Source organism: Apaloderma vittatum, unplaced genomic scaffold (assembly GCF_000703405.1).
Source record: "Apaloderma vittatum isolate BGI_N311 unplaced genomic scaffold, ASM70340v1 scaffold20254, whole genome shotgun sequence".
NCBI lineage: Eukaryota > Metazoa > Chordata > Aves > Trogoniformes > Trogonidae > Apaloderma > Apaloderma vittatum.
The window spans coordinates 1-12,238 of NW_009711198.1; the positions used below are offsets into that span (position 1 = coordinate 1).

The 12,238-nt window shown below is 43.1% G+C and overlaps 1 protein-coding gene across 1 annotated transcript in view; it reads right to left on the minus strand.

The window, feature by feature from the left end:
- Positions 1-635: 635 nt before the first annotated feature.
- The window catches only part of LOC104272555 (glucocorticoid receptor-like), a 34,804-nt gene continuing 23,201 nt past the window's right edge, over positions 636-12,238 (minus strand). Inside the window, exons 5-8 of the mRNA XM_009867577.1 lie at positions 10,928-11,072; positions 4,184-4,314; positions 2,003-2,160; positions 636-1,270 (exon numbers count right to left, since the gene is read on the minus strand). Coding sequence (XP_009865879.1) covers positions 1,118-1,270; positions 2,003-2,160; positions 4,184-4,314; positions 10,928-11,072 — 587 coding nt within the window. The 3' untranslated portion in view covers positions 636-1,117. The remainder of the gene's footprint in view (positions 1,271-2,002; positions 2,161-4,183; positions 4,315-10,927; positions 11,073-12,238) is intronic.

Here is a 12,238-nt window from a genome sequence, read left to right on the forward strand (position 1 = left end):
ACGACAGATCCGAGCGCGTAGAAAACTCCACCGAGAAGTAAACTTTTCTGAAGCTCTGCATATATTTCCTGAAAATTTCCTGATGGGCAGTCAGGACTGATCTTCTTGGCATCAATGCAGCCCATGACTCTGGTAGTTATGGCTGGTGCATTATATGCAAAAAATCAGGCTTTTGTCTTTTTTTTTTTTTCTGTTTCAATATACAAAATAACCTGCTCGTTTACATCCAGTTAGGACTGGCTGAATTTTTCTTTGAATCTGCATATCCGACGCTTTTGCGCACATACCAAAAGTGTTTTGTTTCCTTCGCATCCGTTTATATGAGATTTGAGAGCGTCCTCCCACCCACCCTGGCCCTTAAAAAAATGCCTAATTTGTAACGGTCACTTTGACGGTTCAAAGCTACTCGGTTAGAAAAGCCCAACCCATTGTCACACGAATATACTCAAGGGTTACTGTCTAGAGGTCATTTAGGAAAGCTACGAGCTGCCCCACCTTAAAAAACCAGCTGTACAATAGGCATCTTGAAGTATTACAAAAAAATTATGTAAGAAAAAATGAACAAGCCTAGTTCACGGTATATAAAGTTAAAGGAAATTGCTAAAACCAGACAGTAATAGCTATAAAAGGCACAACTTCCCTTTTCTGATATACACTTGTAAACTTTCTTCAGGTTACATGCATAAACCAAAATGCTACCTTAACTTTAAAAAAAAAATAATCCAAAACACTTTGCATAAAAAAAAAAAAAAAGCCTAGAAAATTGTCTCCAGCCAACTGCAGAAATTAATTAAGAGAATGTTCGTAATCAGATCTTGTCACCGGTGGTTTTTCCATGGATGTTGCACAAGGGGAGAGAAAAAATTTCTGACGAATAAGATTTATTTTCCTTTCTCCCCAATTATTTACCAAATGTGAGAAACCCACTGCTTCTATAGCCTAAATCTTGGCCCTCTGTAAACCACATGTAGTGCATAATTACAAAAGGTATGCTGCTGCACAGACAAAATTAACAAGTTCTGTAGGTTTTTCCTTTACCAAAAAAAAACAAAACAAAAATAAAAGAAAAAGCTATCATTTGACGTTTTCTTAAGGCAACCCTTTTGTGTTAAGGCAGTCACTTTTGATGAAATAAGAGCTTCTTGATATTTCCATTTGAATATTTTGGTATCTGATTGCTGATGATTTCTGCCAACATTTCTGGGAACTCAATACTCATGGATTTATCCAAAAATGTTTGGAAGCAAAAGCTCAGAAGATTTTCAACCACCTACAAGTGAGAAAGCAAAGTGTTACTTTCACACCGACACGGACAGAAGAACTATTCACCGACATCCCCCCTTCTAGATTTTCTATCGATTCCCGTTCTAGCACATAAATACCACGCACAGAGGTAAGTTTATCAGATCTTCCCACGTGCTTGATACAATAGCAAAGGGGAAAAAAAAAAGCAATTTTGAGGTCTCAAGGCTTCCCTTGCCTTACCCAGCTTAAAGACTCCCCGGGCTATTTGGTGCTACACGCTCCATTTCGAGCGCATCCCGCACAAGGTCAAAGCCTGGATTCTGAAATTCCTCGCAAAATTAAACTGCAACTAACGCTAAAAATAGCAGCGATGCATTAATTTAATGCAATTTCAAACCATTCCTGAACAGTTCATCTTTGAGATAATACTAGTTTTGAGATTCTCATCTCTGGCTCCTGCTGCAAAACGATCAGCAACACCTGAGTTCCTCCACTGTAAAGCAATGCCACTTTTGGAAACTGAAGAGACTGAAAATGATATTAATTACAAAAGTAACTGCTGTGGAGTCCTCTGCCAGAGCGGGTCGAGAGCACCATGGTCACCTCTTCCAAGTCAGCCTTTGGTCAGGCAGCAGGGGAGCGTGACCACTCCTCCCCCCGCACCTCCCGATATTTAGTCCTTTAAATAAAAGCAAAGGCGATGACTGTCATGCCCCGACTGATCTGGAATGCCAGCCACAGTCGTTTAAGAACTTACATCATGCATAGAGTCCAACAGCTTAGTCAGTTGATAAAATCGCTGCCAATTCTGGCTTGAGTTCCCTTCTCTCTTCACGATGGCCTTTCCCAGCTCTTTAATGTACGTCATACGGATTTCTTCAAAGAGAGACTGACTCTTGAGGCCTTCCTTAGGAACTGTAACATTGATACGAACCTTTAAGGCACTACACATCTACGAGCTGTGTCATTTTTTAAGCTCTCTTACGTTAGTTACACAAAAATGACCAAAAGAAAAAGGACCTGGACTTAATGAAATGACAGCTGAGAGACAAGCAGAGAGAGCAGAAGGTGAGACAGGTGACCAGTTGAACAAAGGACTGCTAGCAAAATAAAAACCAAAAAACCCGAAGGTAACCCAACAAGAAATAGAGGGAGGGGAACCAGACCACGGAGGCAACAACACTAAGCCCTGGAAGCACCTCGATGAAGAACCACCAGGGCTGGAGCTCCCGTGCTCTCAATGTCTTGGAAAATGCGACATTGGAAAGATTCCATAAAAATTCTGCGTCCCGATGGAAGAGCAAGGGTAGGATCACAGGGTGGCTTGGCACGGAAAGGATCTGGAAAGATCATCCAGTTCTAAGCCTCCTGACATGGATCAAATAACGCGTCCAGGCAAGGCAGTAAGAGAGCCCAGACAACGAGCCGACTGCCCCAGCGAGGGAGGACTTGGGTCTCGGGCAGAGCTTCTCGGACATGGAGATAGCGCTGGGCAGACGAGGAGCTGGGGGGCAGAAACCAAGGCAGGGGGACCGATGCCTGTGTTCAGACTCAAATCCACGGTGAGACCCTGTGCCTGCGCTCTCCTACTAGAATGGACCCGCTAAAAACCAAGGTCTAGCAAAAAAATCAGGACAAATCAAGCATATGGGGGTCCTTAAAGATGCTTCATGTGAAGCCGTCGTGAAGCGAATGGAAAGAGATGAAGACAGAGAATAGAGACAAAGCTGACTGAAGGCAAGAGAGCAGGAACGAGACCACTGGAGCACACTCCCTTCCTTAACAAATCCAACCCTCCACACACCGTCAGCACCCGAGAGATGCTGGAGCGAAGTATCTTGTCTGCACAGACGACAACGTGTCAACTGTTGTTTCAGTAATTTAAACGGAAAAAGCCTGTGAGCTGTGTCTATGTGTGAGCTACGTGTCTAGACCTGTGTGGGATTCCTGGCTTATTCCTCCTCCTCTTTCTCTTCTCTTGGAAAAATTACACAGAAACACAATAAACAAATTAAAATTGTGAAGTCACGGACTGAAAAGCTATAGAAATCTCAGCTATTCAATTTTCAGCAGTTCCACTATGTACCACTTACACAATGTATGTTCTCGAGAAGAAATGTGAAAATATCTTGTCTTCAATTGTCTTCTGCCGGTTAATGTCAGCGCTTGTCACCCTTCACTCATGAACGGGCTTAACTCTAGTAGGAGCGTTGCCTCTTCGCCACTTCTGCCACGGAAATTCCTCTGAGGAAATTTCCAATCCCTGTAAGGAAACTTGGCCTCCAGCACATTGAAAATCACTTGAGGAATTTTTGGGCGAGATTTCAGAAACTGCTTTAAATCTGCAGTTTTGGGGAAGTTTCAAGTTCCTACAAAGCCCAGGGCAGCGCAGGGCTGAGAGCTTCCTCTGACAAGAGCCCTTGTCCCCGCTGTGGGCTCAGCCTCGCCGCGCTGCCAAGGCGATGGGCGCAGGGAGGAACTGCTCGTGGCACCCTTTGTTTGTAAGAATTCATTCCTTGGAAATATTAAAGATAAGAAATGTTTATTTGAGTGGTGAAGTTTGTGGGGTTTTTTTTTCTCTTAAAGTATTTTATGGGCACAAAGCCCTAAGTTTGCCTGTCTCTCTGGGTACCGAACTCTTCAGTCAGTTTGTGATTTTTAGATCTATTTGAAGAATTTCAAATTGCAATTTTGAACGAGGCCCCTCTGTTGGACTTGAAGTTTTGAACACAATCCATAACATCCTAGCGTGAACATCTTGCGCCTGCTACAAGCAGAACTTCCTTCACTAACCCCACAGGATCAGATGCCAAGCAGAACGTTCTGACTTTTATTTGCGAAGAGATAACTAACCACGACTTTAAACTACACACGTACACTCACAATACTGGCGAGTTAAACTTAGGCTGTTCACAGAGGTATTTAACTGTTCACCTACTTGTAGAGAGGAGAAGCAATGTTTTCATGCAGAGATACTCTTCATAGGAGACTTGAAGCCGTGATAGCTCTCGGGCGACCATAAGCATGTGTTTGCATTGTTCATACATACAGGGTAGATTCATTCTCTGCCTGAGAAACAGAAGCATGAAAAAATTAGTTACAAGTCTAGCTATCTAAAAATTAAAGACATATACAGTAGAAGATGAGATTTCTCTAATTATTTCACTGCCTTTGAGAAGTCCACCTCACATTACTATATATTTGCTCACTAGTGGTAGCATCAACTTGCCAGAACTTTGTGATTTTCAAAGTGACTTTATACTTTTTGTATTTCTTTTACATTCTTAAAAGATGGCCAGTATTGCAATTACAGTCTGTCACCTTCCTAAGGTAATAAGGTTTCTAACCATAAATTGCAAGATGTTGACAACCGAAGAAAAATCCTGAAAGCACTTACTGGGAATCAGAACGACAAAGATTATGTATGTCTGTCTTTTCTTTTTATTTTTTTTCTCTTTTAACGAATGCAGCAAGATGGAAACTTCTGCTTTCATGTAGTGCCTCACCTGACAAAACAATCCTCTTTACACGTGCTTTTATAGCTGGTTACTGGGAATATCGCAGAATTACAGTGTTGGGTGGGGACTAACAAGAGCAGATTAAATTCTGAAGAGCGTAACAGAGATTTATGCTTTTCCACATAAACTTTTGTAGAGAAAAAGACAAGCAAACCGGTACATTTCAAATGCAATGACCACACAGGCACTCTACAGTGATGCCAGCAAGTCATTTTTCGTTGCTGATGTGTCACCTTTCCTGAAGACATCACCTATTCAATGCAATAATCTAAACAAAGACACAGATAAAACCGAATCCCAGGATAAGTTAAGAGTAAGATTTGGTTATGAAACTGCAGAAGTTCCTCCAAAGCTGCTGTTTTTTTCCAGTTCTCCCTTCCTTAGCCCTCCAAAAGCACTACATAACGTACCCCCACAGGCACCCCGAGAAACCCCAACACAACGGGCACGTGCCGAAACACCAGCGTTAGGTTAGACTTCAATACGCAAGTGAGAATGGGAAGTGCACACGAGGTAAAGCCGCATGAAACAGGAGTCAGCGCAAGATGTCCAGTTGCAGGATGTTTTTCAGGGCACTTGACGCGAAGCCACTGTTTGGCCGCTTGGCAAATTTTCTCCTAACCCCGCCGGGCTGTATCAAAGGGCATCTTACTTATTTCAGATTGAGTAATTTAAACACACCCTACGACAGGGCTCAGCAGTTTTCCTCATGTAAAACTACTGCCATTTCTGGGCAGGAGGTTAAAACAAACATTATGAAATGGGTCAGCCCGTCATTTATTTCTACCCGCTGTAAGCGCAATCGTCACCGCAAGTCTGAGAATCTGTACGAAGAGACGCAGATTTCTGATAACACCAAGGCTGTGCAAGTTGCCCGCCGCTCCTGTCAGCTGGGGCTTCACCGGCTGCCTGGCGGCATCTGATCGCTGTGGAAGGGATGCTGCTTCAGCGGCCCTAAGTCTAGACCCGATTTGGATCTCCTTCTTGTTCTCTAAGTAACTGATATTCCCCTGCTCCTGTAACCAGCTGCCTCGGAAAGGAACCGGAGAGTTGGGCTCCGCAAAAGCCCATGGAACGTACACGGGACGCACACGCGCGTCCTGTGTGGGAGGCATGTTTATGACAAAAGCATGTGATGATTTTCAACACTGCTGTGAGTCACTCGGTTCAGCTCAGTCTATGAAAGAATAAAACCCATAAACAAGGCGCTGGTATTCTGAAAAACAGATGATGCCAGCTCCACAGAATTAGTTATAAAAGAATGTTCAGAAAAAAACCCCAACACGTTCTGGGAATAAGAGAGCTGATAAAACATTGCTTACAAAACTGTAACAATTTGTTGTTTTCCTTCTGTTCAAATAACACCAATACAGCTGTTCTGTAGTGTAAGGACAAGCGAGACCACAGAGGTGACCTCAAACCCAAGAAGAGCAAAGAGCTAAGAAGGCAACGAGCCTGCGAGGTCCTAAGACACGGAACTTTCAAGAACTTCTCTCTAAAGCCAGGCAGCAATTAAACGGCATTTGCTACTCGACGAATGCAGCTGTGCATTAGTTGCTGCTGCTCACTGTAATTTTGTGTACACGAGGCCCGAAGCTGACAGAGCAATAGTGCCGGTTCCTACAAAAGCACGGTTTGAATCACAAGCGGTAGAAACAGTTACAAAACACTACAAAATCACAGGTTTATACAATCTCTAAATACTAAATGATGGCCCAAAGCCTAAGATTTATTAAGCTGCCAAACTTTTCAACAACTTAAATTGAGGGGTTTTTTTGCGTGTATATATTTGCGTCTATAAAAAGATACATACATTATACATGAAACTGCCAGACATAACTCCACAGAAAAAAAGGTAATTATTGTTTTGAAACTCAAATGATGAGCTTTCTGAATAGTCACACAGCAATCCATTAAACTGCATTACTTCTACCCAGAAATGAAGTATAGAAATGCAAGTCTAAATTATTTTTTTTCCAAAGCCTTAAAATAACTCAAAACACATTTCTGCCCGTCCCTTGGTGAAGAGCTGAGTACGACTCCCCTCTCCTCCGCCCGGTTTGGAGATGGGAACCTGTCCCTGGCTGCTGTGTGGTGTTCTCCCGTGCAGCAGTGAGCAGGGGAAGGCAGCACCAGCTCTGCAGGCGGGAGGACTGCGGCGTGCACGGGCGATGCAGCGGCAGCTCTTCTGCGGCCTGAGAGTGCCCTCGCAGAATCCTCAGGTTGGAAAAGCCCCTTGGGATCAGAGTCCAACCATGAACCCTACCCCACACCGCTCAGCCCTGAACCATCCCCCCCAGCCCTTTAAACACCTCCAGGGGTGGGGACTCAACCCCTCCCTGGGCAGCCTCTGCCAACAGATCGTCGACCGCCAGGGAGCTCCAGACCTTCCCCACGTTCCTGCCCAGGATTAGCAGCGCCAGGTCTGTGGGTCTGGAGCCCTCGACGCAGTTCCCCACCTGACGGCTAAGACAGGGGCCTAAGCCCAACCGACGTCCTAACTTAGGACATCCAATATGTGATAAACATTATTCAAATATATCGGATTATTTTTTTTCTTTTTCCCCCTGAATGACAGGACTAAGGCTCAGAAACAACAGAGTGTAATTCCGTTTCCCATCCCAGAGTGCATCGACAATACTGAGAAAATTCAATTACGGAGGAATCTGCGATGGCACTAACGAATCGCGGCATTCAGCGCTACCCCGGCTAAGGCTACCTGAGCACCAAGCGAAACAAACCCACCGCTTTCCAGGAAGCTTTTTGTGCGTTCTTGGTAAGATATTTATAAATGCTAAGGATCTGTTAGCTGAAAATGTAGTGTGACAACACGTCCTGACGGGTTGGACAGGTTCTTTAGGTACAGTCCAGTTACTGAGAGTTGTCTGAAAAGCGCAGACACGAGCTAGTGGATCTTGCTACTCTGTGTAAGCAAGTAGTAATCACGGCGGAATAGCACTGGACAGGCTTGGTGCAAGGACAAATGCATGGAAGACAGATGTTGCTCAGATGCCTGAGCACATACATGGAATTAAAGGAAGTCTTATTATCCCTCAGAGAATTCAATCTTAAAAAATATTTTGCACTCATGTCCACTTAAATCCCCTAGAGTTGGAGAACGCTTCAAAAGACAAGAGTTTCTCCTGCTGAAACTGAACACCAAATACAAGGACAGGTCTTCAAAGCTCAGAAACTGAACCAGCTGTTTCTAGAAACCCATACGAACCCCAGAGAAAATGAAAACAGAAGCAATTGCACCTCTCTGTAACCACACAGCTGCCAGGGGAAAGTACGTGAGCTCTGCTGCCGTGTGCCGCAGCCACGCAACCTCAGCTGACAGTGACACGTCGGAAGCGTCACCTGCTTCTCCGCAACCACTGCTCTGCAACTCGCCCTGTGTTCTCCCCATCCCTCGTCACCTCACCTGTGTCGACCTGCTGCAAGCTGCAGGTACCGGCAGGGGCTTGACACCGACTCTAGTCTACTGCTGCAGTGAAGATCACAGGCACAGAAAGAAATAACGTGATGGTAAGATGCTTGGCTGTTCCATCTCTGATCTGCACTGCCTGTACTAACACCTACATCTTGCTGGTGACCCCTCTGAGGGCCAACTGTAAGTAAAATTAAAGGAATTTGACTTTAGGCTGAATATATTTTAAAAAATAACACCGACTGAGCTTTGAATATATAGACGCACACAGTGAAACGTTTATCACTTACAGCATGATGTGACACACAGAGTTTTGTTTGACGCGTGAACACAGACTACACAAGAGCACTGCACACCCACCCCTGTGAGTATCTGCCACCAGTCTGTAAGGCTGAACTGACACCAGGCTGCACCAGCAGCTCCTGTGCGGCGTGGAAATTTTTTGCCAATTCCTCAATCAGCTTATCCTTCCGTTTAAGAAATACAAGTACATCATCGACTTAAAGGCTGCGGCTTGAAGAGACAGAAGACCTCCTGGAATTCTTGTATTCTAACACCATACGGGTAAAGACACCTAATTTTGCTCTAGTTGTCTCCTGAAATAACGCTGTGGAACAGTAACCGATAGATGCGAACCCAGAACAAAACCGTAGTTACAAATGAAAAGTGTTCATGTAAAGAACAGGCCTGTAGAAATGTCACTTGCAGAGCTCAAAAATCACAAGTTTGAACAATTTATATCTCTTTATCTGCATGCAGGAATCTGAAACTACTGAACAGGAAACCAAAAATCTGATGCAGACAGCTTGAAGTTAACTGCAAAAATGACCACGCTTCTAGATTTCAGACAATGAAAATGAAGGTTGTGATTGTTACAGAGACAACACTATGCGTGACTGTGTTTAGTGGCATCAACCTTTAAAATTTATGAGGAAAACTCACTTTTTTTTCCAAACTATTCCAGAGAAGTCACTCTAATGCTATTAAACATTACAGTTTTCCTAATTACCAAATAATGGAGTTCCTTTGACTTTTAGAGGAAGTTCCTTAACCCATTTATTTTATAATGGTTAACGGGTTTTACTAAGTATCTGATTCTTACACGCAGTTACCTCATTACTCTACCTTGGACCTGTTTCCAGCACACCAGAAGCACTAAAGCAAGAGCTCGAGGGGCGGCAAGGAGCTGTTGGTGGAAGATCGCTCGGATGTCTATCAGAAAGCAGCTCTCAGCAAACCCCAGGATGGTTTTTTGGGGCTGTTTTGTGCCTCAGCACCATCTTTTGAGTGCTGTATCCAGCAGGGAGAGCGGACCCAGCCCATCGTTAAACCCCGAGCGCCTTCTTCTCTCCATGTCCTTGGTGTCTCTTGTTCTACTCAACACTTGAGCCCCGGTGAAGGTTCCCCAGCCGCGCTGCCCCTCGGGCCCTCCCCGCGCTCCCGCAGCTTCTTGGAGCTCAGGCAGCACTTCCATGTATTAATCAGTATTTGTCGTGTTTAACCCGGAGGCGGCTGCATTTTATTGATGAATGGCTCATAAAAAGTTACGAGCAGCGGGAGTTTTATGGGGAACCTGTAGCACGCTGGAGGAGAAACTGCAGTTCTCTCAGCCTACGGGTTTTATTGAAAACAAATGTCACTTTGCTAAACAATTTATATATGAAAACTAGAACGATTCTGAGAATTAATATTTAGTATAATAGGATTACCCTTGCAGGTTTTCTATTTTTTAAGCTCCTTAGCTGTAAAGCTCTGTGGTTTTGACCCACTGATAAAACAGCAGGAGACCTCTGACTTAAAGCAGATTAGGTGTTTTGCTTAATAGTGACATCAATTATTTCAATTCCACCACATAAAGACTATTTTACTCCAGAGACATATTCTAAGAACTTTAATAAACATTAAGTACACAGATGGGCCTTAACCTTGTCATCTGCTCCTCACTCTTATTTTAAAAAAAAATCAGTATTCCACAAAAATGATTACAGTTTATAAAAGCCCAGACAAATATTTACATTGAAACAACAAAGGGAATAAATAAACACAGAGAAGAACTAGTCTGAAATGTAAATGGCTAATCTCATAGAAAATGCAACAATTATTTTTTTTAAACAGAGAAAAGATTTGGGAGATCTTATACTGAAACAAGCTAGGAACACAAATATTAAGAGTCCTGTCTTTAAGCATGCCATAGGGATTGCTTTAATTTTAAAGACAGGAAAAGAGACATGAATGAAAACGCAATCATTGTAGCCAGATTTTCATCAGGCTCAGAAGCAAATGTTTAACCCATCAAGAGCTCTACGAAACGGGTAGGACCACACCATCACTTTTATACCATAAACAGAGAGAACATTCTGCAATTTGCTGAACCTCTCTCCCCATCCCAGAGACATGTTTAGCTCCAACAGTGCTGGCCCTGAGAAAGCGAACGATCACAATGAATGGTGCAGGAACAGTCACACTATGGAATATTTTCGTACAAACACCTCCCACAAAAACTTCTTGATATAAATACACTTAATATCTAAAATACCTTTCTTTCATTTGACTTATTTAAAAATGCTAAGCAATCTGCTGAGAGAGAAAAGAGCTGTGAACAACAGACCAGCTTGCGATCTCCGCAGGAATGTGGCACCCAGTGATTCACCTCTCAAGCACAAAACCCCCGGAATGCTGTGTGGGGGTTAGGACCACCCTGAGAAAGCTGGGAAATGGCTCACGTCTCACTTACTCGTTAATGATCAGATCTGGGGCAAAGCACAGGAGATTGCCGTTCGACTGTTTGTACGACCTCCATCCCAAAGCAAAAGCCATCAGGAACATCCAGGAGTACTGCAGGAGGGTCATTTGGTCGTCCAGGTGTAAGTTTCGGAAACCTGCAAAAAGAAAAAAATTGAGGTGTGACTGCATTGGTTGCAAAGAAAAAAAACAAACCCAGAAAAAACCTCCTGTAACTTGGAGAAGGACCATGATTATCACCAACACAACTTCTGCGCCACCGATATAGATTTATCTCTTTCACAGTGCATTTCACAAAAATTTCTGTTATGGTGATGACTGGACCTGAATTAACAACAAGATTTCTTGCCCGTATTATGATCATCTGATTCAGTCGAGTAGTTTAGATTAGGGTTTTTTTGAGGAAAAAAAAAGAAATTAGAACGCTAAGAGGTTTCTGAAGTTCTTGCTGGATGAAAAAAATGCATTTTAAAGGGGGTGCAGAATTTCAACACTGTTTTCCCACTACTGAAGTCCCATTCAAAGGAATCCTTTGCCTTTTTTAAAATTTTGCACTGTGGAAATTAAGCATTTGTAACCCCAGGACTCCAGTTATGTCTTCTGGATGGTATTGCTACATAAAAGGCTTCAAAGGTTTGAATAAAAACGTCATAACACAACCTGGAGCTGGACTGAACGCAGAGTACCACGATGGTAGTTATGCTCTGGATGGACAGAGTATCGGATAGATAATTCTCAAATATTTTCAAATATTAAAATAAGGGAGTAATATTAAAAAAACAAGACAAAAACTATACTTACTATACACTATAATCCACTGGGCTATCTTACAAAAGTAAGAATATTTTTCACCTTTTGAGAGAGCAGCCCACTAGACTAGATGGTTGAATAAATAAATGGTTGAATGTCAAATTTTGTTCTTACTCAATGACTGGACACTGAACTTACATTAGCTACTGCTTCTATCTTGCAAGAATATGCAGAATCAACGGTGGCAATTAAAAGATGAAGAAATGCGTAAAACCTAAAAATCAGCCTTAAAATGGAGGGAGCTTTTAATTTGCGACTAGTTCCTATCAGATGCTGCCCCCATTTAGCAAGATATTCAACGTGCTGCACTGAATCATTAAAGTCTGAGCTCAAGTTGATTGTATTTAATTTTATTAATCATCTGACATCTAAAGAGCTCATTACAGCGCTGCTTCCTGTAGGTGTGCGAACAGAGAGCGTTCAGCACAGTAACGCGTAACACAACGTGCTGTGCCCAACAACTTCAAGAAAAGCTTTTGGCTTTGGAGACAGC